Source organism: Phragmites australis, chromosome 3 (genome assembly GCF_958298935.1).
Source record: "Phragmites australis chromosome 3, lpPhrAust1.1, whole genome shotgun sequence".
In the NCBI taxonomy this organism is placed as follows: Eukaryota; Viridiplantae; Streptophyta; class Magnoliopsida; order Poales; family Poaceae; genus Phragmites; species Phragmites australis.
The window spans coordinates 35,202,691-35,228,596 of NC_084923.1; the positions used below are offsets into that span (position 1 = coordinate 35,202,691).

Genomic DNA, 25,906 nt, shown 5'->3' on the forward strand with positions numbered 1-25,906 from the left:
TTGAGGTTTCGAAGATGATTTGAATCAAAAAGATTTGAATGCAATTTGAATTTGGGCTTAATAGAATCTAAGAATAGATTTGAAATTGAGAGACATTCAATATCAAATCTCCACATAAAAACCATAAAACAATGCATACGAACCAATTTAATGCAGGGATCATTTTGAAAATAACCCTAGTGCAGTTTGGAATACCTAGTCAAGTTAATATACTTGAGTATGTATTTTTTCTTGATTTTAGTTGACTTAATTAATCACAAAAAAGTTTTAATTTGGTATGAAATTTTTAATTAATTAACATGTTAAAAACTCAGGATGTTATAAGTACTTATCGTTGGGAGGTAGACTTGTCATTCTCAACTCTGTGCTTAGTAGTCTCCTAACTTATATGATGTCTTTCTTTTTGATCCCTCACGGGGTCCTCAAAAGGCTGGATTATTTTTGTTCCATATTCTTCTGGCAAAATGACAGTCACAAAAAAATATCGACTAGTAAAATGGAGTGTCCTCGGCCAACCTAAAGATCAGGGCATTTAGGGATCCAAAATCTTGATGCTAAAAACAACGCTCTTTTATGCAAATGCTTATACAAATTAGTTTCCGAGGAATGGGTGTGGTAGAACCTTCTTCATAATAAATATTTATGGTCCATACCCCTTTCATAGGTTAGCTGGAAGGCTGGTGATTCGCACTTCTGGGCAAGGTTAATGAAGGTGAAATGCCATCTTTTTCACTTTGGTATCTTCATAGTTAAAGATGGCTTTGAGATCAGGTTTTGGGAATATATATGTCTTGGTAACTCACATCTGAGCAGCCAATATTCTGATCTTTATAACATAGCTCGTAACAAATAAGACATGATAGCTAGTGTTTTGTAATCTTTTCCACCAAACATTGCTTTTTGTTGAAGTCTAAGCAGTCCTAAGTTGATAGCGGGGGGCGACATGCTCTCTCGCCTTATCAACATCAACCTTACATCTGAACTCGACGAGTTTCAGTGGAAGTTGACCCAAAATGGTAGGTTCTCAGTTTGGTCCCTCTATCGTGCTCTTATTAATATAGATGAACCTCTACAGAACAAGAAAAATCTAGAAGATTAAAATACATCTAAAGATAAAGATCTTATTTTGGTACCTTCAAAAAGGGGTCCTCATAACAAAAGATAATCTTTTCAAGAGACAATGACACAATAGTCAGAAATATTATTTCTGTCATAAGAATGAGACGATTAAGTATCTCTTTTTTAATTGGGAAAAATGCAACCCCCAAAAGTCACTTGGATTTTGACTTTTCCCCAGAAGTTGTTTTGTGCAAAAAAACCCACGAAGGTTCAGCTTTATTGCAAAAATAACCCTAAAAATTAAAAAAAATTAAAACAAATCACAAAAGTTCTAAAAAACTAGAGACAATTCTAAGACCTTATGTGATTGTTTTAAAATAATATCCTTTGCATCATATTTCATGGAGAGTAAGTTTGAAAAAAAGGAAAAATGTGCAGCTCATTTATTAATTCGAGTTAAATATATAGTTAATTATTTACTAATCCAAAAATTATGAAACCAATTTTTTTAGTCTTCTTACATGATTCTCTATCTTCTAAAAATACATGAAATCTTGAAATAGTTATTGTAACGTGCAAGATTGAGTAAATATGTTGCAGATAGATTAATTCATAACTAATCCATAACACCCCCAAAATTAGTGAAACCACTTTTATTAGTTTAATTAAAACAATGATTTGTGTAGGAAAAATAATGGTAGACATGACAAAGTTAAAATAACATGAGTTAATAAATGAAATGCACATTTTTCATTTTTCCAAACTTCATCTCCATAAAATATATGCAAAGGATATTATTTTTGAAACAAAATTCACAAAAAGTCTTAGAATTATCTCTAGTTTTTTTAAGAATTTTTTGTGATTTTTTTGAATTTTGGGGGGGGGGGGGGAGATTTTTTACAACAAAGTCAAATTTTTGGGGGTTTTTTTTTTGCAACAAAATAACTTTTAGGGGAAGTCAAAATTCAAGTGACTTTTAGGGGGATTTTGCATTTTTCCCTTTTTAATTTCATTTTGCTAGTCTGTATGGTTTATCATTTAAGTGGTTCCTAATCTTTACTCACTTAGGAGTGTTCTAAATATGTTTGGTAACTGGTTTTAGGGGCTTAGTAAACATTAAGAAGACAAAATTATGGTAGCAACGATAGCATTCTGTTGGTCGATGTGGCTATACAGAAATGATATGAATTTTAATAAAATAAAAATTAACTCTTTTTTACAGGTTATCTTTACTGGTATGCGCTGGCTTCGCATATGGGCTATGTTGCAGTAGCACCGACATATGGTGAAGATGGCATGTTCTCTTATGGTGCGGGTGGTTAAGAATATGTTTATCCTGTTTGAATGACAACCTAGATTTTGGATAGGAGGACCTTAATAGACTGCTAGGTGTCTGTCTTTTTGTTGTTTCTTTGCTTTTGGTTCATTGTATGACTGCGTGCATCTGAGCTATATAAAAATTGAAAGTGAACTTTTATATATTTTGTATCATCTTGATGTAACGCTAAGAGTCAATAAAATTTTATTTATTAAAAAATAACACACAAGCAAGAATATTGTACTTCAATTAAATTCTAGACGATTCAATTCCATTTGGAATATGAATTGGAATTTAATTATAGGATCCAAACGAGCAAGGATTTTCATACGAAATAGTACAATTCTTGAAAATTTCTCCAAACCAGCTGTGAGTAAAACTCAAACCCTCCGTTTGGATAGTTTATTTTTAGCTTTTTCAAAAAAAAGTTAAAAACTATCCAAACAGTTAGCCTTGTGTTTTGGCTTCTGGTTTTCTTATTAGTTGAAGGAACGGTTGTAGCTAAAATAAATTAAAAACTAAAAAATATATTCGAGCTGGTTTTTGTTTTTTAGTTATGCTTAGAAAAGTAAAAATTTATTATAAAAATCAACTACCAAAATTCAATAACCACAACTGCGCTGTGCCCGGCGGAGGGAGACGGTGCGGCCGTCGGGCTCCCGCCACCGTCTTCCGCGTTCGCTGGGAGGAGCAGGGCCGTGGGCGTCTCCCAGCCCGGGGAGTGCAGGGCGCCGGAGACGGGGATGCCCGTCCTCTCATTTCGATGCCCACGCCCACTGCTCTCGTGTGGCGCTCGGAAAAGCCAGCTGCCGAAATCCAGGTCCGGCCTTGCACTGATTCTGCTCTCTTTGCTTCACGACGAGGCCGATTTGCATGTGGAACAACTGTTGGGCGAAGTAGGCAGCCCGGTAGCAAATTGGAGACAGGCACGCATTATGCTAGTGTGAGACAGGAATCAGGATATCTGCTCGATTACCTCATTTTAATACTCTCTGAAACATTTTACATGACGATTTTAGCTCCCGTCTCTAAATTTATGACCCCAAGATTGGGTATGGAACTAGTTTCAGTATCTTTAGAGGTGAAACAAAGTGATGGCGCGTTCAGTTAGGCTCAAATGCTTCCGTTCTTTTCTCTCCATACAAAATGGTCAGTACTGACGTACTGTATTTGCAAGCAGTGCCAGGTTGCAACTCTGAAGCAACGATCTGATGCAGGCATGCTTACGAAGCGACAACTTAGGTACCTTATTTTCTTTGCAATTACCATTTCTTTCCAGTAATTCTTCCATCTGCTGCGCCACAGAATACTACATTTCGTGCTGGGGAATCTATTACTGGCTTGCTACTTTCGAGGAGAAGAAATCATGACAGCTTCTGCAGATTCTCTTCCATCTTTTATTCGTATAGTGCCAATAGATGCTTCATGATGTAAATAGATATATCTACTGAACTATGATTTCATGGAGTTCTTTTCAAAAGAGGCATGATTACCTCTGCGGTTGGCGTTTACTGTTCATGCAACGAAGTCTGGCTTGTGTGTATATATATGAAGCGGTAACTTTGGGTTTCTTTCTCTGCAGTACCATTGTTTGGAGATTGGAGGAGCTTCTGGACAAAGGTAAGGGCATCTAGTCTTTCTTTTGAGCGGCAAGAAAGTATGAGAGCCAAGATCAGCTCTGATTTCGTCAGCTGTTTACATGTTAGTTTTGATTGATTTTAAAGGCGCATGGTGCACCATTTCTTTCATACTGCCTCAAGAAATAGATTATACTTAGGGTGCTAGATTGCTGCATATTCGCGTAATGCATATTGTTTAGCTGAATGAAGCATAAGCAAGAATGCTGCCAACGTAAATTCAGTATAGGAAGTAGCATGCACTACCTCTCTAACTCATGTAATGTCTCAAGGAAAAAAATACTCATTTAACAAGAAACTAATCTTTAGGGATGCAAACTACCTATTTGATGTGGTGTTGAGATTTTGTTTTGCTTGGTGTACAGTACAGCAGTGTTTCTTTCTTGATTGAATTTGCATCTGATATGAACTGCGAATTTCAATTGACATGGCTAGAAGTGGTGGTTCACGAATGAAGAAACCCTGTGATTGTTGCAGAAGATACTTGGATCATCTGGATGCAAAAAATCAAAATATGATCTGCTTCCTCAGGTGTATGACTGCCAATTCTAAACATAGCACCGTAAGCCTTCACAAGTTTGATATCTCGCTTGTGTTCCTACATACATTGTCTTTTCCATTTCCTTTTACATGATCGATTGGTTGGTATTAGTAAGTGGATACTGGCTTTTAGTACTTTTGGTAAACTTGATTCGAGCTAGCCAGAACTGAATGATGCTAGCTGCTAACTGAACATAGATAAGTGAAACACCCCCACAATTATAAGCATAATTGTGACAGATATAATGCAAATTGCAAAGATTTGTTAAGTATTCTAGTGTTTCTGTGACATGTCCAGGCCTGAAACAGCAGCACAATAGACTTGTATGTCGCCGCACATTAGGCAAAGCTTCAATTCCCCCCTTTCTATGGGATTTAGTTCGTTTCATGTATCGAAGCCTTTTTGCACGCACCATTAATCACTGCTGAATAAACAAAATAACATATGTATCAATCCCATGCACTTGACGCTCATCAAAATTTGTTTAGCCTTACAAACCTCTCATGGTTGTCAAATCCTGTAAGCGAGAATAGTATGTAAAGCTTATTATTGATTGTTGTGCCTCATGGTTTTAGACCTTTGATAAGTCAGTGCAGCCCCAGCTATTTTTTGACAAAACTAATTTATTCATATGCTGACAAAACATTGCTCTGTTCCACAATCTTATTATTGTGAATTTTGTACATGACATGAGTATACGTTTTCTGGTGTCATGTCTGCTAGTTAACAATCTAAGCAATCTGCATTTACGGATGCATTCCCTAACTGTAGAAAATACATCTTTCATGCGTGAACGGGTGGCCCTCAGAGATGTCCGCGTTCTACATGTCCCGTCAACACTTATGTACGCGAATATATTCACCAAGAGTCTGCCAACTGTGGTGTTCCAAGATTTCCACTCCAGTCTCAAGATCCGTGAAGCTCCAAGTTGACACTACGGAAGGGTGTTGGAATATCTACTATCCAGGCCCAGCCACCCTGCCGCCTGGACCCATCGTGACCGAATGGAAATGATCTCCATGTATAGCAAGGATCCGTATGTATAGAAATGATCTTTATGTATAGAAAAGATAGCTATAATTTTCTAGTTTAGAGAGATTGATACCTTACTATTTATAGCTCATCTCTTACTAGTTTAGCATCTTGTACATCTATATAAGACTTCCGGCTCTATTGGGAATAAACAAGCGGAGTATTCCCCCATCTCCACACTATTTCACTAGCTAGTATCTGTTACATTAGCACGTCCTAATTAAGACTTATGGTACAGCTTGCAGAAATGACATGGTTATCTTATATGCTCGAAGAATGGTATTATTTGTGCAATTTTTGCATGTTGTACAAATTTAGCAAACAGCTGCATGTCAGCATGTGCTTTGCACGTTGTACAAACTTTTAGGAGTATACTTACTATTCTTACCTTACATAATCTTTGGAAAAGTATTCAGATACCGGGATGATAACTCAATGGCCCTTGCCCTGTTTTCATTAGTGAAGGAAGCATAAAAAAAAAATTGTAGTTACGGTATTGTCTTTTTTTTTTCTTTTCTTAGGGGAAGGGTTTTTTCGTCTCAGGAGCTCAAATTTTGCAGGAGATATGGAAACTTACGGAGAAAAGTTGGCAGAATGCAGCAAGAAAGGAGACAGAATTGTGCCCCAGATGAATTAGAAATTAGTCTCACCCCGTCCGTGCTTGATTCCGCTCCCATTGCTTCACGGTGACGGCGATTCTTATGAGCAACGCCTCGGGCGGTTGGGCGAAGTAGGCAGTCTGGGAGCAAAATAGCTGGCGTGCTGTTCGTGTTAAGGTAGATGGAGGTTCTGCTAGCTGAAAGTATTACTCCATTGTGCTAGTGTTAGGATACAAGCTCCGTAACCTCTTTTTTGTTTCCGATTATTGAGTATGGAAGTAGAGTTTCAGTAGCTCCGGATGCGAATCAAACTGATGAAATTGGTTGAAATTGTTCAGAAGTTTCCTGACAAAGTATGGCATATTCATCAACATTTATTGGCATTCATATCCTATACGTGTGGATCTTAACACGGAGCAGTCAGGCTCAGGCCACCATGCCCGATAAAACCGGCCAGTGAACCCGTAGCTCATTGGGAAACTCCCAAGCAAAGTCATCAGGGGCTAAGACTATCCCAACCATATTTCCTATATTTTGTTTTTTTTCTTAATTTCTCTCTTTATTTTCTCTTCCTATGTTCTTTATTTTCTATTATCTTCTATAATTTTTTTTAAGAGATTCGTAAAAAAAAAGGAGAGAATTTCGTTCTAAGTAATGAATTTAAAAATCCTTTTGTGGTAAAAACTATAAAGAGAAACTGTTAAAACATTAGCCAAAGGAATTTTTGTGAGCGAAGGAAACTCTTTAGGATGGTCTAATGTCACACCTCACGGGTCTATCTTACTCTGCTCTCAGCTGCGTAGTTTCAACTGCGCAGAAAATCTCTCTGGACTCGAACGATTCTGAAGCGTCAGTTCTCTCTGGACTGGTGCACATGAGCATAGTTTCTGATTTTTTTAGCCCCTCCCACTTCTCCCCATTAATAACATCCGTCCTCCGCTTTCTTTCTCCTCCATACTAATTGATCAGTACTGTGCTGCATTTGCAAGGAGTGACTGGTTGCGAGTCTGAAGCAGAGATCTGATGCAGCCATGCTTACAAAACGGTAACTTTTGAAGGTACCTTATTTCCTTTGCAATATTATCATTTCAGTTCTTCAAGTTTTCTCATCTGCTGCGCTAAAGTATACTCACATGTCTCCATTTCTTACAAACCTAATACTTAATTAATTAGAAATAGTTTACTTGCGTATCGTGGACTTGAGAGAAAATCATGACAGATTCCCTGCCATCTTTTGATGAAAAGGTAGACTACTAGACTTCACATATACTAAACTGTCACTCAATGATGTTCTTTTCAAAAGAGATATCATTACCTCGGTTGCTGGATGCCTTGTTTGGAAAAGATGCTTCACGATGGACAGAGTGCATCAATCACTTGTGTTTCTACTGTTCATGCAACGAATACTGACTTGTGTGTATATATGACTCGGAATCTTTGGGGTTTCTACTCTGCAGTACCATTGTCTGGAGACTGGAGGAGCTTCTGGGCAAAGGTAAGGGCATCTAGTTTTCTTTTGAGCGGCAAGAAAGTATGAGAGCCAAGAGCAGCTCTGATCTCCTCAGCTGTTTACATGCTAATTTTGATTGATTCTAAGGCTACTGTAGACTGGTAAGGCATGGCGCACCATTTCGTTTTTACTGCCTCAAAACACATTATACTTAGGGTGCTAGATTGCTGCAAGCGTAATGCATATATTGTTTCGCTAACTGAAGCATAAGCAAGAATGTTACAGCTGTAGAATCAGTATACGATGTAGCATGCACTCTCTCTCTAACAAGAAACTCATCTTTAGGGAGGCGAACTCCCTACTTAACGTGGTTTAGGATTATGTTTTGCTGGAATTGCTACACAGGAGAGTTTTTTTTTTGTATTGAAATATGGATCTGATATAAGCTGTCGAATTCCAGTTGACATGGCCAGAGGTGGTTCCCGTATGAAGAAATCTTGTGATTGTTGCAGAAGGTACTTGGATCATTTGGAAGAAAAGAAACAGAATATGACATGTTTCCTCAGGCGTATGACTGCCAATTTCAGACATAGCATGGTAACACTTCAAAGTTCAATCTCTTCCTTGTGTGCCTACATTTTCCGTTTGGTTTTTACACTGATGAATGGTTTGAATTGACAAGTGGATGGTGGATTTAGTGCTTTGAACTTGATTCGAGCTAAGTTATAAATGAATGGTGGTACCTGCTAACGGAGCATAGTAAAGCGACATACCCTTAAATCTATATGCATCATAACGATAGACATAATGCAAAGCTTAGTAAAATTATGTCAAAAAGGCTGGCAACAACCTTTTTCTGTTGTACTTGTTAGTTGTGACTTCCACTTAATAATCCTTTAGGTACACCCTCCCCCTTGGGAAATGATTGGAGGATGACCATACTTTACCATATCATTGTACACTGAAAATACACCAAGTCACATTACCTCTGTTGCAGCAACTATTGATAATGCAGCTGATGGAAACAATGTCAAATGATGTCTTCATCCTAGATATATATTTTTTGAACTGCTTAATCTTTGTAATAACCCCATCTCTATCTAGATATATGACAGGATCAATCAGCAACTAATCCCATTTCAAACAAATATCCAACAAGTATTTCAGTTACACGCCCAGCCTTTCCCTGTAGTGACTCTGTTACTGTTCTATTTCCTCTTTCTTTTATATTATTACATATGTACCACAGTAGCGGATTCCCCTGCTGTTTTCCCTAAAAAGTATTTCAGTTACACGCCTAGCCTTGAAACAGAAGCAGAATATACTTCTACGTTCCCACATTGGGCAAAGCTCCACTTTCCCCTCTTGAGAAAACTTGATTTGATTCAGGTATCTTTACCTTGTTGCACATACCATTGATAAATGCTGAATTAAGTTGTTAGGGTACCTATGAACAGTTGTAGCCTACATAACCTACCTACCCAGACCAAGGGAAGAAGGTATCATATCACTGTAGTTCTAGACCCCTTTTTTTCAAATAAAGGAAGTGACAACGTTTGCTCGAAAAGGTTGAATAAGAAGATACCACCTAGGCATAGAATCTGAAATAACAATCAGGAATAACATCTGCCAGAGGATAGCCAGACGATGTCGGCTATTAAGGGAGGGACTAGACCATAGATTGGGAAGATAGAATATTGAGGGAGACATAGAAAAAAGGGATTATAAACTTAGATTGATTTATCTTGTTTGATTATAATAGATGTTATGTTCTTTTTTATATAGGAGCTGGTCCTAACAATCTAAACTAATCAACATTATCTCTAAGACTAACTAATCAATATTATCTCTAAGACTAACTAATAGATCTTATCTATAACTAATCTAATATGATCCCTAACAACTAATCTTATCTCTAACCTGCTGCTACAGTAAGCGCGATGCTACAGAAAAATGCATTGCTACATGTTTATTTTACGAAACCTACCATGGTTGACAAAACCTGTCTATCGAAAGTAAACAGCTTATTGATAGTTACGCCTCATGATTTTAGATAGTCGATAAGATTGAGCTATGTTCCCAGCTTGTTTTCAGCAAAAACTAATCTATTTATTTTAGTTCCGAATGATGTTTTTGACATTTCTCTGTTCCACAATCTTCTGCTAGTCGGAATTTTGTGCGTGTAATGAATAATGTTTTGTGGTGTTCGGTCCAAGGATCCAAGAACCGGTTTACTAAGATTTACAGGTCCCGGCCGATACAGCCGGTCACCTGTATTTTTCCAGTCTATCAGGTTGGCAGTATTTATCCAGTCTATCCGGTTGGCAGTATTTATCCAGTCTATCCGGTTGGCAATTCTTACCTTGTTCTTCTGACACATTGTTTCTTCAAAATATTGTGTTACTTTGAACTTTCATAACCACTAGCACTATGGTTGCATTAAAATTGTTATGAAATCATCTCTTACCGTCTGGGACAATATTTAACAGTCCAGGACGTTACATCTGGCAGCCGGTGGCTGGCTATCACCGGTTTTCCGTTCCCTGGTTGGTACATTATATGCTTTCGCCTTTTCTGTTGCTCTGGTCGTTATTGAATCTATCCATGTAAGCAATATCCAATTATGAATGCATGAAACTACTATAGCAAATACGCCTTATATTACATTATATGCTTTCGCCTTTTCTGTTGCTCTGGTCGTTACAGGAGTTGCTCTATTTACATCTTCACCTTTTGCTGTTGTTACTACAGATGGTACCGAACAGATTTCTGAAGCATTTCGCAGGAAAGTTGTCAGGAACCATCAAATTAGAATCCCCTAATGGTAGTCTATATGATGTTGAAGTTACAGAGCGTTTTAATAAGATGGTGCTAAGACATGGATGGGAGGCATTTGTTGATGCCCATCACATAGAGGAGAATGACTCCTTGCTGTTTCAACACATTGAGAAATGTTGTTTTGAGGTTTTAATCTTCGATTCTGATGGTTGTGAGAAAGTGTTTTCCTGTGCTGGCATAAAAAACACCCCAAGTTTTCAAGAAACAAGTGTAGATACTGTTGGTATTTTAAGCAGCTCTCAGCACGATGCCACAGAATCATCAGGAAGTGAAAGATTCTCTAGGTATCAAAAGGGTAGCTCCTGTCATCGTGGGAAAACTAAAAAGATGGCTGCAATATCCTTGTCATCTGAGGAGTTAGGTTATAATGTTAATTAAGTTACATGCATATTTGCCTAGAATTTTACGTTACTTATTTCTATAATCTGTTGTGTAATTTTGTACAGGCGAAGACATTCCATCTGAAAACGAATCTTCTGAGCCGGACGATCTTCAGACACCCCTAGGGTCTGGTTATGTTTTATCACAAAGAAGTTATCTATCTGAAGCACAAAAGGAGAGAGTAATTGCGCTTATCCAGGAAATTCAACCTGAAAGTACTGTTTTTGTAGCAGTCATGAGGAAGAGCCATGTTCAACCACCTAGTCCTTATCTGGTAAGATCACAACACCTTCCTGTTGAATGGCAACTTACTTCTCTCAATATTAACTTTTTGTTGATAACTGATGCTGTACTGCTGTAAATTTATCATCCAAATATTATAAGGGAAATTCAGGTATCTAAAAGTTCTCACGATCCTTCTGAACACTTGTGGACAAATGATTTTTGTTTTTTTTCCTTGATAACTGAAACGATTTTTGTTTTTGTATTCTTGGTTGTCTGTTAAGAGCCTCACATCATGTCATCTATAATCAGGCTATTTCCAAGGAATATGCATTTGCACATTTTCCACATGAAAGCACGAATGTCACACTTCAAAGGCCAGGAAAGAGCAAGAAGTGGCATCCCAAATTCTACAAAAGAAAAGATAAAAGACTGTACATGCTTAAGGGGCAGTGGTTAAACTTTGTCCGTGACAATCATGTGCAGGAGGGAGATATCTGCCTCTTTTTTCCGACAAAGTATGGCAGAAGATTCACATTTACAGTCCATCTAGTTCGCACAACAACAACTCATTCCAGCGGTGGAGCTGGTTTTCGAAGGGTTGGCTCATGCCATGGTAGATCAACCACAAAGATGGCTTCAGCAGTTCATGTTAAGGAGGAATCAACCGATGGTATCATAGAAAAACATAACAATCTGTAGCATTTTAGATTATTCCTTTCTTATGGCCTAAAATTTTCTGCAGGAGAAAATGTTTACTTGGAAACTGACATGCATGAAACTTTGCACGAAGATCTAGAGAGCGACTCTGGTGGTCCTTCTGAGCCTCCCTACATTGTACCATGCAATAGTTGTCTATCTCAATCCCAAAAGAAGATTGTTGAAGAGAAAGTGCGAGCCATCCAATCCGATGTCCCCATTTTTGTAGCAATCATGAATAAGAGCAATGTTGGTGTCACTCATGGCACGATAGTAAGTTATCTTTCTTCCTTTTTTATCTTGAATATTTGTTGTTCTTTGCATTATGTTTTTTGTCATCTTAACTGTTAGAAATAACAACTTGTATTCCTGGGAGATCTTGAACCAACATATATACCTGTACATGTACATATGACAATATATAAATAACCCCTTATATGATGGGGATATTACACAAATGACTATATTATATCTAACACCCTCTTCAAACACATGGGGAATCAACCACATTGAGTTTTGAGAGATAGAACATGTGTTGAGTTGTACTCTTTGCCTTTCTGAAGAAATCAACTAACTAAAGCTCTGAAGGAACATATGGAAGAGAAATCACCTCATCATGTACATGTATTTGTGTGTAAGAAGCATCAATACCAATATGCTTGGTGAGCTCATGCTTCATCGGATCTCAAGCAAATTGATAGCACATGTACTGTCTGAGTAAAGAGGAGTAGGTGCAGTAGAAGAAAGACCAAAATCCTCAAATAACCACTATAATCAACTGAGCTCTGTTGCTTTGTATATGGTCACTTTGAGAGGGTGTGTCTCAAACTTGGGCGCAATAAACGGTTCAGATGGGTTCCCTAAGGTAGTTCTACTCATATGACTACTCATCGAAGCGGTTCTCCTTCTCATGCCGCTTTGCTTGCCCCTTGCCCACCCCCTTAGCCTCTTCAAGAAGGAAAAACCCCACTCCTCCTTCCTCGAGTTCCTCCAGTTCCTGGCATTGCATCCCCAAGCACCACCGCCTCTCATCCAAGTGCTGACATTGTTCTTGCAAGGTGGCCCATGGCGAACTTCGCCGTCGACCCCCTGATGTTCATTCCGTTGGAGATGGTGGTTGAAGAAGGCACAGAAGATAGGCTGGCTCAGGCATCTACCTCTCTTGTGGGTAATCCGATCAGGAAGCATGAAGAGTGGGCGATCGCTGTTGCTATTGATAATGATGTTGATGTTGATGATTTTCCAGTTTTCATGCATCAAATCCGTCAATATCTTGTTGAGCACAGACACTTGCATGTCTAGTTCTGCTGTCCTCATCCTCATGGAGTTGGTCTTTTTCAAATGTGTGATGTCTTTCAACGCGATCATATGGTTCGTGAGATCCTTCATGTCATTGAGTGTATCATGTCAAGCATGATGCAGCTACGAACTTTAGGAACTCTTCTTACACTAGAATTGTATGGTTTCTTTTGCTCGGATACCCTTTTGGCTATATGCACTTGAGTTTTCTGTATCAAGTCTATGCTCAGTTTGGGAAATTAATCCACTGACATTCCAATACCAGGAACAAAGCTTTTGTTCTGGTTAAGCTTCTCTTTGATAATGTGGACAATTGTCGAATATCTAACTATAGGGTATATACGTATAAGGAGTATACCGTATATAAATAAGATATATCGTGTGCATGTCTAACAACTTTGGACAATATTTGAATCTGTGGTATCTGATACACTCGAAAATCTAGAAGACATATACTAGGAAGGTCTCGATTGGTTGCCCAACTCAAGAACAATTAATATCCAAGTCAGATTCATCTACTTTGTCTTGGTGGACAAGATGAAGGACTTGCTATCGACTACGGCTGTATAGAAGGTGGCATATCAGCTCTATATAAAGCGGGAACCTAGACCCCTGGAGGGAGAACGGAACACACACATCTGCAACTTAACGCAAGGACCAAGACCATAGGAGATACTCAGCGACGTCATCCTTAGTTTAGATTAGATCCAATTTTGCTTCTTGTAATAGGTCTAGACACACTGCTTGTACTCGAGAGAATACATATACGTCATCATCCATACAAGACGTAGGGTATTACTCTAACTGGGGGCCCGAACCTGTCTACATCGCGTGTCTTGCTTCGTGTTTAATCCCTGATTTCAAAGATACTCCAGTTAATTACGAACATATTGTCAGGAACTAATCTTCGACAGTTGGTGCACCAGGTAGGGGCCTTCTTCTGCTTTTTAGGACTGATCATGTCTTGAGTTCACATCCACGCTAGTTTTTCTAATGACGGTTTCTACAACCACTTCGGGCCAACGGAAGCCATCTACTCATCACCTCCCGCTGGATCTGAGATCCTCTTTGGAGCTATGGTTTTCTGTTGGAATGATCAAGGTAGACTGGGCCACACTGGTTTTTTTTGAGTTTAGCCCATTGGACGCATGCTGTGAGGTGGGACATCTCGACTGGGATCCTAAGGAATCTAATGTTCTCCAGTGTATAGACACCGACAATGAGGACGAGGATCAGGAGAGTGGCAATGACAACTCGGTCGACAGTTAGAGTAGCTGAACAGATCGATTCGTGTTCATGGCTTGAGGAGTCGAAGCCCCACCCAATGACCTGATGACGGTAGATCAAAACGCTACAGAGAACAATGGTGCCGAGATTCCCGAGGACCCAGCAGCGGTCGCCACCGCCCATGGTACTGGCTTCATCGGAGATATACTGCCAGGAACTTCTGTGGCTGGAGCCCAATTTGTTCATAATACTATTGATCATCGATGAACCACAGGAGGTCAGGTGCCCTCTGGTCTTCAACGATGACTTCCGGTGGGTACCCCTCCACTAGCATCGGTCCCGAGATCGAGGAATTTGAGTACTTATGTGTTTCAAGGTGAAATTTGAGTTGTATTGTTCAAGGTGAAATTTGAGTTGTATTGTAAAATTTAGGGTGAAATATATCTGGTTTTATAGTTCAGGATGAAATTTGAGTGGTATTGTAAAGTTCAGAGTAAAATATATCTGATTTCATACTTCATGGTAAAATTTAAAGATTAGGCCAAAGTTTAGGGGCTGATATGTAGTTTTCCCGATTATATTATATCTAACATTAACCTCTAGTTTGTTGAAGTAGACATGACTTTTGTCATGTGAATGCCACAACCTATTCACCCGCTTTCGTATCAGCAAAATATTTGCTATTACATCATAGAGATTTCATATTTTCTCTGAAACAATGAACTATATAGAGTCCACCAGTATAAATCCTTAAAATTGGTTTGTTTCAATAGCAATGCTAGTCAACCTATCATTGTTATGTACTTATGTGTTTCTAACGTTTTGCCTGTAATTCTTCAGGAATTTGGTAGACGATTTGCTGCTCCACATCTTCCAGTTAGAGAGCAAACAGTGGTGCTGCAGTGCGGGAAGAAGATATGGAAGACCAAAATGGTGATTCGTAAAGGTAGAAGAAGGTGGTTCCTATGTGGAGGTTGGCCCACATTTGTTCTTGACAATGGTCTGCGAGTTGGTGATGTCTGTCTGTTCGAACTGAAGAAGAACGAGAGGAAGATTACCATGAAGGTCCATACCATTTTAAGGGAGCAGTTCTAATTTGTAGTGGAAGAAAATGGTGCCTTGCTGTTCTTTCTGCTGATACCTCGTGGGTTATTTTGCTTGTTTTGTACTCTGAAATCGATCCATGTTGTGGCTATCTCCGGAAGGAGTTAGAAACCAATTTGTCTGGGCAACTCTCTGATGCGCTATCCATCTTGAGAGGCCCTAGTAATCCCAAGGTATGGTGATTGCTTTGATGAACAATTTCTCATGTTGACAAATGAAACATCTATTGCAAGCTAGTATTTGTTGCATTAGCATGTTACCTGTTGCGTGTTACATTCTTATATGCTGAAAGAATGGTATTGCTTGAGCTTTAGTTCAATTTTGCAAACAGCTGCAGGAGTATACATAGAAAACTATTCTTACCTTACAGAATTTTTGGAAAAGTATTGAGGAACCAGGATGATAACTCAGTGGCTCTTGCCCTGTTTTCGTCAGTGGAAAAGCATTCTCATTATATCAAACGTGATAACAGATCATCACAATTCACTAAACCTACGATGTTTTATACTTATACTATTAGCCCGTTCTTCACTTTGAGCACCCTCAAAATTTAGGACATGTTTGCAATGTGGGGAAGTTCCTGTCCAAAACAGAAGTAAAACTGTGGATACAATCGTGATTCATACACACAAGTCAATTTGCAGCGCTGATTGTGGAGAATGTTGCATGATTGCATCCGCGCTCTTCATATCTGGCCTCGGTACCACGCCCTCGCGCCATACGTCGACACGGCTGCAAAGCGCCGCCGCTTCGCGGACGTTGAGTCAGAGAGGACCGCGTGGCTGTCGTTATCGCCGGCGTTGAGAAGGACGTACGGCGAGGGAAGCGGAGGCCGGGGTACGGTACCGGTGAAGTAGTATGGTTCAATTTAACCAACGTCGGCGCGGCGGCATGGATCGATATGGATAGAGTAGCAGGGCGATGCGGCAAACAAATAAATCTCTCGTAGCTGATTACCTCAACAGATAGAAACAAAGATAGGATTTGATTTCATGGAAGTACGTACTAAAAACCTTCACGCAACACTAAGAGCGACGGTGAATAAGTGTCTCACTATGATTTATTTTAATCTTCACATAACACGTCTCAAATCAAAAACGCGGAAGCTAAAAACCGAGAGAAGCAACAATAAATCATACAAAAAAAACTTCATAAATAACATAGCTCTAATAGATGAATCTGAACTCTAGGTTTCATAAAAAATCATTCTGAGTGTTATAGCTCAAACAAACTTGCAAATAGAAGAAGAAACACTTAGATCCAAAGAACTAGACAACGGATGAAAAAATTCTTCAAGATGATGGATCTAGAGGTAAGAGAAGATTTAAGATCAACTTATAGCTAATTCTTACCACTCTAGCAGCAAGAACAATAACTTTAACACAATACGAAAATTCAGCTCTCTAACCAAACGAAAATCACAACCAAACCGAAAAACTTGCAATCATACGAGAGAGTCAAGATAGGAAAACTAGAATGAGATGAACACGAGCGTAAGAGAAAATACAATATTCATTACTTACAAAGGAACACCTTATTTTCGATGGATTGCAAAATATTTTTAGATACGCAGCTCTCACCTAAACTATAGTCTAAGCTCTCCTCTTTCTCTCTTCTAACCCTAGCACATCACTCTCAAAAAGGCTAGCTCAAGGAGGACTCACAGCCCTTCCCCCATATTTATAGACCTTGGAAGCTTCATTGGATACCAAATTTCCTATTTCTTGCCCCCCAAGTAATCTAGATTTCTTGCTCCCTAAGTAACTTTTCTGATGATAAACGTGTACTCTATCTTGCGATCTCCATCGCCAGCAAGTCTCCTCCCGCTCCCGATCCCTCAGGCCGCCTTATCATTTGTATTGGTATCCCTTTCGCTTGACTTTTTCAACATGACGTCTTCATCTATCTTCTCACGCTTTCTTGCTCTCCATATGTACAACTAGGATCACCTTTGACTCCGCCCTACCCTCCCTGATCGTCCAGCACCAAGCACCCCACTTAGCCCGATCATCTCACTGTCGACTGTCAAGTTGCATCCAATTTCTCTCTATCTCCAGTTAGTCATAATCAAAATTCTCTATCCAAAGCACATAAAAAAATCATGAACAACGGATGCTCCGGCATTAGCAGTAGTAAAAAGCACCAGAACATCTGGCGTGTACAACTCCATTCCTTTGATCGAACCAAATGAACACTTCTAGAAAATGCTCTGGCGTGCACAACTGCAAGCACTAGACCATCCGACATGTAGAACACTTAAACCCCGACTTCTGGCATGCTCCGGTGTGCATAATTTCTCATTGTTGGATCATTCGACGTGTACAAACGCCTTTGCTTCATACCATCCAGCGTGTACATATTTTTTGGAACTTGTCTAAATCAATCCAATCTTTGTCTCGACTTTTATGATTTCTTCATGTGTTACATCCATGAGACCTACTAAAGCATATATTTGACAAACATGTTAAGCCCATTGACAATATTGCCAAGGACTCATCACAAATAAATTTGAGTTTCCTTCTTTGTCATTTCTTCTAATTTTCATCCCTTACATGCCATTACCATCTATTTGGCCCCAAGATGCTGTTAAGTAGTAGTGTAAACGACGTATTTGTGCCCATGTCATACCGAGGCACTTCCCCTTTCCTTAGCTCCAATTCCGAACCAGCAAAATTGTGTCGCCACCCGCCACACTTCTAATCCCCACCCACCTCTGATCCCATGTGTCGCATCCCTCCTACACATATTTGTATCAGCTCCCCTCTGATTTGATTCCCCCACACCTAGCTGCCTCTCGCTGACACCGAGGCTATCATCGCTGAATCTCGTGCTCGCGGTGCGGATCTAACTCCTTAGGTAGGCATGGGCACGATCTGGGGATTGGTACGAGAGTGGGTGCCGACGATGAGCGGCTCAGCAGCATCTCTGGGGCTACAGTTTGGGAGCTACGGCTCCCTCGCATCCGTCGCGTGCAACGGCTCCGGTTGTGGGGGAGGAAGGAGTGGATTCAACTGCTGCACCGCGTGCTGTAACAGCCCAAATTTTCAAAACCAAAAATTAAGAACTTTTTCAAAGAAAATAAAAGAGTCTTGCAAAAACTAAATTAAATTCCTAAGTGTGTATGTGTGCCTTTATGCATATATACATATATATGAGTATGTGTGTTATGCGTATAAGTACATATATGCATTTAGGACTATTTTCCTATAAAAGAATATTTATAGATATATAAATGTATATATGTGTATATATTTGATTGCTTGATTGATTTTTGTTTTCGTGAGCCAATATAAGGTTATATATGTGGTATATATGCTGTATGTATAAATATACATGTGTATAGACATAAGAGGAAAATAGAAAGCCCTTTTGTGTGAAAAGGCCGAAGCCCATCTCTCTTCCTCTCTTTTTCTCTCTTCTCTCTCAGCCCACTTGACCAAATTAGCCCAGCCCACCACCTCTCTCTCTTCCCTCTCCTTCCCTCGGCCTGGACCAAGCCGGGCCACTTGGCTCTCTCTACTCTCTCCCCACCTAGGCTGGAGCCAGGCCAGCGGCTCCCTCTCCTGGGCTACTCGGCGCATGCCTCAACCTAGCTGCCCCGCCTGCCACTTCCTACCGAAAGCGCACCACGTGGATCCACCTCCGCTCTGAGCTGCTGACCAGCTGGTCCTGCCTGTCATATCCATCTTCCACATCACGCCAGAGTTCGCTTCATTCATGAGACCGAGCCAGCAACACTAACCTACACCTCACCTGGACGATAGACCATCTAGAGGCTCCTTGAATCGAGTCCATGAGAGCCCAATGACCTATTATCGGCTTTATCTACAACAAAACGAGTTTAAATGAGGAGATCAACTCGGATTTGGTCGTTGTCGCCCTAAACTCTAACCGAGCTTGCCCCAGCCTCTCTAGCCCTCCCCGCCTATATATAGCGGTCCCTATATCATCCCTAGATCATCCCAAAGTTTTACCTAAACTCGCCGACATGAGGGCAACCCTGTAGCACCCTAGCTTCGCCGACGAGCCACCATTGATGCTCCTCGGTCAATCTCATCGAGCTCACTGCCTTCGTGCCACTTTGCCATCATCGGCATCACCTCAGACAACTTCATATGCCCTCGCCCTTGCTTCTCGACTGCCGGAACGCCATCGCCAACAAGACCCGAAGGTCACCACGGTGGTACATCGTTGCCAGGACGCCTCACCACTTCCTTGACCTCACGGTAGCCTGAGGTGAGATGCTCATCCTCTCCTGATGCTTTTGTGTCGCTCGTTGTCGACCATATTCTAGCAAGCGCCATTTCGGGGAAGCACCGACGAGATCGTTGCCGCGCCTGAGCTCCCTCCACTGCCGATCGCTCTTGCTTCGGCCATCTGACCTTTTCAACCATCCGATCTGAGTTCAACAACCACGATTAGATCTAACCCATACCCTTTCGGCAACCAATTAGAATTTGCCATGTGTCCATATTTAATCCTGTCAGCGCTCTCAGCCAAGTCAGCAAGACACTTCATCCTGCTACGCTAGCAAATCTGCTGATGTGTCATGCCACATCAGCCAAATAGCCCAGTGAACTTTCTTTTTCTTTTATTACTGTGATAATGTCATAATGCTTAATTATTGCGTAATAAATAGATTTTCAGTACAAAAATTCTAAAATAATAATAAATAGGAAATTAATTTATGATAATGTTTAATAATGTTTTTATAATGTCTTTAGCTATGTTTAATGTTTTTATATAGCTTAGACATTAAAGTAAATGCTAATAAATTCTAGAAAATCATACATGACTTTGAAAAATTCTAGTAACTTCTTAGCAACATAATTTCATCTGTAGTTAATCTTTTTAGTCATGTTTTGATCTTTAGAAAATCTTAACTTGTTAATCGTATCTCTATTTTGACCCATTCTTTCGCCAGATTGTTAGGAAATTGTATGTGTTGATGTTTGTTGTGTGATATTTGGTTTTTTGGATCTTGGTGTTTATCTGTTGCGTTTTCACTTATTTTCACGAGTAGACACCAACGCTCTGAAGGAGCTAGACGGACTTCAAGACCAGGACTTTGCTGAAGACCTAACTGAGTCGAGTGAAGGCAAGTTGTGTTCTTGATCATATTTATCCTATTTTTACAAATATTTTATTTTACAAATATGCATGCTAATAATATGTTGGGAATCCTAAGTGTTAGGTGTTACCCTATTTTTCCTTTATCATCCTTATCACTTTAGTATGAATTTGGGTTATGGAAGGGTAGATGATGCTTAGCCTTGCTTTGGGAAGGTAATCATGATAATTGTTCCATGAACTTGATAATGGTCCTATGCAATAATGATAAAATATGATAGAATAATTTTTGTAACAACATGGTATAGGGATTTGAGCAGGTGGTATGATGAAATGTATGGTTGGAAAAGTGGTATTCTTGCTCAAATCTAAAGATCGGTTTGTGAGGTGACCTTTCTGTGTTTACAGTACAACCACAAGCCTGGTATGGAATGAGCCTAGCCAAGTAATTTTCTTACTCTCAACATAGTGTAGATCAGACAGAAAAGTGGTGAATGGACGATGTCTTGAGATCCGAAAGGCGTAAGAGTGGGCTTCCGAAAGGCGTAGACATGTGCGGAGAGGGGCATTGTAAAGGCTTTGTAGTGATCTCCTGGCCACACACTTCGATAGTGTGCAGTGTGCCTGATCAGCACAGGCAAAATAGAGACTTAGTCACTCGCTTGCGAGTGATGAAATCATGACTTGTGGGTAATGTATAACCTCTACAGAGTTAAACTGAATATTCAGTAGTGCTCACGGTCATGAGCGATATAGAAAACCTACCATGATTATAACTTGATGGTTTAGTTAGTGTGGTCAACTGTAGCGGTGGAAACCATAGTTGAGGTGTGGGTTAATCACGATGGTAGGGAATCATGATTGAGGTAGTTTGTCTGTAGTTCAACTTTGGCAATGGGAGCTATGGTTGAGGTGTTGGTTGTTCAATCTTGGTGGCTAGAACCTTGATTGAGGTGGTCAATTGGTTAGGTCAAGATGGATGGAATCTTGAGGTGGTTTGCTATTCACTTAATTATTATCTCTTTTCAAATTGTTTTACTTAAATGCTATTTTATGCAAAAGAGTCATTTAGCCATATTCTTGTTAAAGCCTTCATATGCATACTATTCAGTGAAGATGAAGACTACGCTTAGGATCCGCCGTAGAGTTTTATTTGGTTCTTCGATCCCTGAAGGTCTTTTGCAAGATGATTTATCAATTAAGGTATGGATATTGTAATGATTATAATCAATGAAGTCAATATGTGTTTGGGAAGGTTCTTGGGCTCAGGACATAGATGAGATGGGTTTGTTTCTTGAGCTAGTCTCGACATGAGCTACAGCTGGTCGACCGGCTTAGGGCTGGCGTGCTGCTACTCCTTGCTGTCGCGTCCACTATCATGTTCTACTTGGTTCAGAAAGAGCAATGCATTCAAGGAAACTTGAACTTCTGGCACTCCTTCATGCATATAATCCAGGCCATGCGCGTCGCCTATCATTGTAAGGATCCCGACCTTGGGTTCTCTCGTGCCTCCTATATCAGCCCCTGGATCAAGTAGCTGATACGCACAAAATTCAACATAATGATATCAAATACATACTTCGAGTAAAATAATTACCTGAATAGAGCGAACGATGATCTCGTGGACTAGGATCCACAATAGACCAGCCAGGCAGAAGAGCCTACAATGGAACGAAGTAGCGCAAAGTGGAACAACCAAATGCCACAATCAACTTGGGTTCGGACTTGACCTTAGACTTCTTCTCTTTAACTTCATCTGGGTCGAGGTTGATCTTCATCTCAACAATCTGAAAGCAACAAGACTGAGTACGAAAGGTACTCAATAAGTCCTAACACTACTTCAAGGAGTTGAGTAGAAACATGGAATCTTAAAAGACATGCTTGAAGATTCCTCATCCCAGTCTTTTTTCACTTTCATAACTCTCTTTACACATGGGAAGCTGGAGCTAAGCTGTTGATGCTGCTTTTGGGAAGTAAGAACATCGTAAAGATTCAAGGAGATGCCACTCTATGGGATTCCAATGTCAACTTACACAATTACGAGGAGCAACCGCATAGAAGAGACAAATACAAGGACATCAAGGAGATCCATCGCCACTAATCTCTATCCAGAGCAACAAGGATCTGAAGTCAAGCCTTCTTCGCTTCTAGCTTTATCACCTCAGGTTTTAAAGCAACTCACCCTTGGGTTACGCCTTAGATAGCCGTACTTTTAGGAGGTTAGGTTTGACCCTTAAGCCAATGATCGAGTAGTGAGCACTTAGGGTCATTTTGTGGCTTTTGGTTTCTCTTGGTCTCTTGTCTGTGAGTGTTAGATGTGGGTTGCAGGACCGCTTGTGGGCACTCTGTCCGCAATTGCATCTTAGAAGTTAGGAAAAACAAAGATAATAAATGAATCAAGTGAAGTTTTGAAAATCAAGTTTATCCAATCCTTCCCTCTTCAAAATTTCATGTCCCTATACCAAGCCCATAACCCCCCTAAACCAAATGGCAAACACAAGGAGCAACTCTAGGAACAACAACAACCGTGCTTCACCTCTAATGAGCATGGGGCAACTTATGCTGATGCAGATTCAGAACCCTCAAGGAGTGTCACGGACAATGACCAACAATTGAGAACCGTCGCAGTCTCAACCCTAGCCACGGTCACACGACCATCACGATAAGTCCAAATTGGAGGAATTCATGGGGACAAAGCCACTAATGTCCTCCTACACCACTGAGTCATTAGCTACAAATGCTTGGAGCAAGAACTATTGAGAAGAAGCGAACACTATGATAAGGAAGAAGTTCCATAATTGGAGGCAAGGAGTTAAGTTAGTCAATGACTACATAATAAGTTCAATGGGTGGAGAAATGAGAACCAGACTTTTTGCCTTAAGGAAAATCTTAAATAAGGGGTGTAGATTTCTTCGCAAATCTGGTTATGCAAGAACCTATTATCTTTGGAAAGGATTCAGAAGCAAAGTTCAAAAGAGAGTTTGAATGTACTAGAAGGGCAATCACCCTGGTTAACAGAGAAGGAGTTAAGGATGAGCTTATGGTAGACAGATAAAAAATAGTGAGGACAATACAAATACAAATGGAAGGATCAACATTGGAGAAGATTTAAATAGACTAAGAATTCCCTGATGTATTGCTTGAAGAAAGATGGAAGCCAAAGATTGCACATAGATTTCAAAGCATTACCATGAAGAACAAGTGTCATATGCCAAGGATTGAGGATCCATTTGATCAACTCACGGGAGCTTGACTTTCTCAACGATAGATCTATGGTCAAGTTATCATCAGTTGAAGATTGGAGCATCAGATATACCAAAGACAACACTTATCACTCGATATGGATTATATGAGCTTGTATTCATGTCATATGGATTGACTAACGTCATGTCTTATTTTCACGTACCTCATGAATAGAGTTTTCATTGAGTATTTGAATAATTTTGGGGTAATATTCATTGATGACATATTTATTTACTCTAAGAGTGGAGAAGAACAGGAGGATCACCTAAAAAAAAATCTTGGGAAAGCTTAGAGCACATCAACTATATGCTAAGCAGCCAGTGTGAGTAAAGTTAACAGAGGTGCCATGTCGTGGACACATACCATCCGTCAAAGGAGTTACAGTAGACACAAGTAAGGTGAAAGATGTGCTAAATTAAAAATCACCTACAAGTGTCATAGAAGTATGAAGTTTTGTTGGTTTAGCTGAATACTATTGTTGGCTCATAAAAGGATTCTCTAAGATAGCCAAAACTATTCATAGGGTTACTTAAAGAAGGAAAAGGAGTATGTATGGATTGTTGCTTGTGAGGCAAGTTTCAATGACCTTAAGAAAGAGTTAGCCATAGCCCCAGTACTAGTGTTGCTGGATACCCAGAAGAATTTTGACATAAATTGTGATGCATCCCGATAAGGATTTGAGTAAGTTTTGATGCAAGAAAGACAAGTGGTAGCGTATGCTTTGAGACAGCTAAGGACTCATGAGAAGAAATATCCGACTTATGACTTGGAAGTAGCAAAAATGGTACATACTTTAAATATATGGAGGCATTATCTCCTTGGGAAAAGATGTGAGATATATACCCTTATAAGAGTTTGAAGTATATACTCACACAAACAGATCTTAGCTTAAGAGAATGCAGATGGTTGAGGGAATCCATTATCACCCTAGAAGGGAAAAAGTGGTTGCAGACGCGTTAAGACAGAAAGTATACATCACTATAGCTACGTTACAAGAAGTGCAACCGACTCTATGTAAGGAGTTTCGACGCATTAACCTAGAATTTGTCGTAGATATGGAAGCATTGTCTATGGAAATAGAACCCACTCTGGAGGAGAACATTTGGAAAGAACTTGCATAAAATGAACAAATCAAGGAGTTAAGCAATGCATCAAGGTAGGCAAGGCCCAAAGTTCTCAAAGGACGAGAAAGGCATATTATAATTTGGCAAACACATCTGTGTACTAGACCAGAAAGGAGCTTAAGGAGATAATCTTAAGAGGAGACTCATGAGTCAGCTTACACTATTCACCCAGGCAGTACGAAGATGTACCAGGATCTGAAGGACTGTTATTGGTGGCCTAGTTTGAAGCGAGAAATAGCCCAGTATGCGGCAGTATGTGACATATGTCAGCATATGAAAGAAGAATATGAGTAACCAACTGGATTGATACAGCCTCCGAAGATACCTGAATGGAAGTGAGAAGAAATTTGGATGGATTTCATAGTCAGATTACCTCGTACCCAGTCAGAGCTATGATTCAATATGGGATATTATAGATTGTCTCACGAAGGTAGCTCATTTCATTTTGGTTAAAACAATCTATAAAGGAGATAAGTTAGCGGAGCTATATACATTAAGGATTTTGTGCTTACATGAAGTTCTAAGGAGAATAGTGTCGGATCGAGGGACCCAATTTACCCCCAAGATTTTGACAGCAACTTAATGAGTTGCTACACATGAAGTTGAATTTTAGCTTAGCATATTACCCACAAACAAATGGACAGAGAGAAAGAATAAACCAGTTACTTGAGGATATGCTGCGAGCATGTGCCCTTCAAAATCACAATAGTTGGGACAAGAACGTGCCATATGCAAAATTTTGGTATAACAACAGTTATCAGTCTAGTTTATTGAGGACCCCATTCGAGGCATTATATGATCGAAAGTCATTCGAGGCATTATATGATCGGAAGTCATTCAAGGCATTATATGAAAGGAAGTGTAGAACATCTCTGCATTAGAGTGAGACTGGAGAAGATCAAATGTCTGGACCAAATATACTCAAGGAAGCAGAGGAACAAGTCAAGGCAATCTTAGAAAATAAGACGAAGAGCTAAAGGTAGAGTATCCTCACCTGTTGGAGATCAGCCCGAATCTCAGGGACAAGATTCATTTAAGGGGGAGTAGGTTTTGTAACAGCCCA

At 39.8% G+C, this 25,906-nt stretch overlaps 2 protein-coding genes across 11 annotated transcripts; both read left to right on the forward strand.

Moving 5' to 3' along the window:
* The first annotated feature begins 2,979 nt into the window (after positions 1–2,979).
* Positions 2,980–6,496, forward strand: LOC133911159 (uncharacterized). 10 transcript variants are annotated; one of them, XR_009908608.1, is made up of 6 exons: positions 2,980–3,197; positions 3,558–3,619; positions 3,960–3,997; positions 4,492–4,576; positions 5,327–5,591; positions 6,148–6,496. XR_009908608.1 is itself a non-coding variant. In XM_062353365.1 (4 exons), the coding sequence occupies exons 1-4, from the start codon at positions 3,141–3,143 to the stop codon at positions 6,217–6,219; spliced, it is 252 nt and encodes an 83-aa protein (XP_062209349.1). In that variant the 5' UTR covers positions 2,980–3,140; the 3' UTR covers positions 6,220–6,496. The 10 variants fall into 10 exon arrangements, 5 of the variants coding, with proteins under 5 accessions (XP_062209349.1, XP_062209344.1, XP_062209348.1 ...); XR_009908609.1 differs by lacking the exon at positions 6,148–6,496 and having other exon boundaries at positions 4,450–4,576; positions 5,327–5,781; XR_009908611.1 differs by lacking the exon at positions 6,148–6,496 and having other exon boundaries at positions 4,453–4,576; positions 5,327–5,781.
* A 1,604-nt stretch (positions 6,497–8,100) lies between these two features.
* Positions 8,101–15,493, forward strand: LOC133912878 (B3 domain-containing protein Os03g0619600-like). The gene is made up of 6 exons (XM_062355831.1): positions 8,101–8,233; positions 10,388–10,835; positions 10,921–11,129; positions 11,390–11,750; positions 11,823–12,049; positions 15,143–15,493. The coding sequence occupies exons 1-6, from the start codon at positions 8,102–8,104 to the stop codon at positions 15,395–15,397; spliced, it is 1,632 nt and encodes a 543-aa protein (XP_062211815.1). The 5' UTR covers position 8,101; the 3' UTR covers positions 15,398–15,493.
* The last annotated feature ends 10,413 nt before the right edge of the window (positions 15,494–25,906 follow it).

Bases quoted from the DNA above. Each gene is read 5' to 3' on its own strand.
- LOC133911159 (XM_062353360.1), top strand. From the start codon at position 3,141: ATGCCCACGCCCACTGCTCTCGTGTGGCGCTCGGAAAAGCCAGCTGCC. The intron at 3,998-4,449 runs GTAAGGGCATCT...TGACATGGCTAG, and splicing joins GGAGGAGCTTCTGGACAAAG to AAGTGGTGGTTCACGAATGA. The intron at 4,577-5,326 runs GTAAGCCTTCAC...CCCTAACTGTAG, and splicing joins CCAATTCTAAACATAGCACC to AAAATACATCTTTCATGCGT.
- LOC133912878 (XM_062355831.1), top strand. From the start codon at position 8,102: ATGGCCAGAGGTGGTTCCCGTATGAAGAAATCTTGTGATTGTTGCAGA. The intron at 10,836-10,920 runs GTTATAATGTTA...AATTTTGTACAG, and splicing joins CTTGTCATCTGAGGAGTTAG to GCGAAGACATTCCATCTGAA. The intron at 11,751-11,822 runs GTATCATAGAAA...AATTTTCTGCAG, and splicing joins TAAGGAGGAATCAACCGATG to GAGAAAATGTTTACTTGGAA.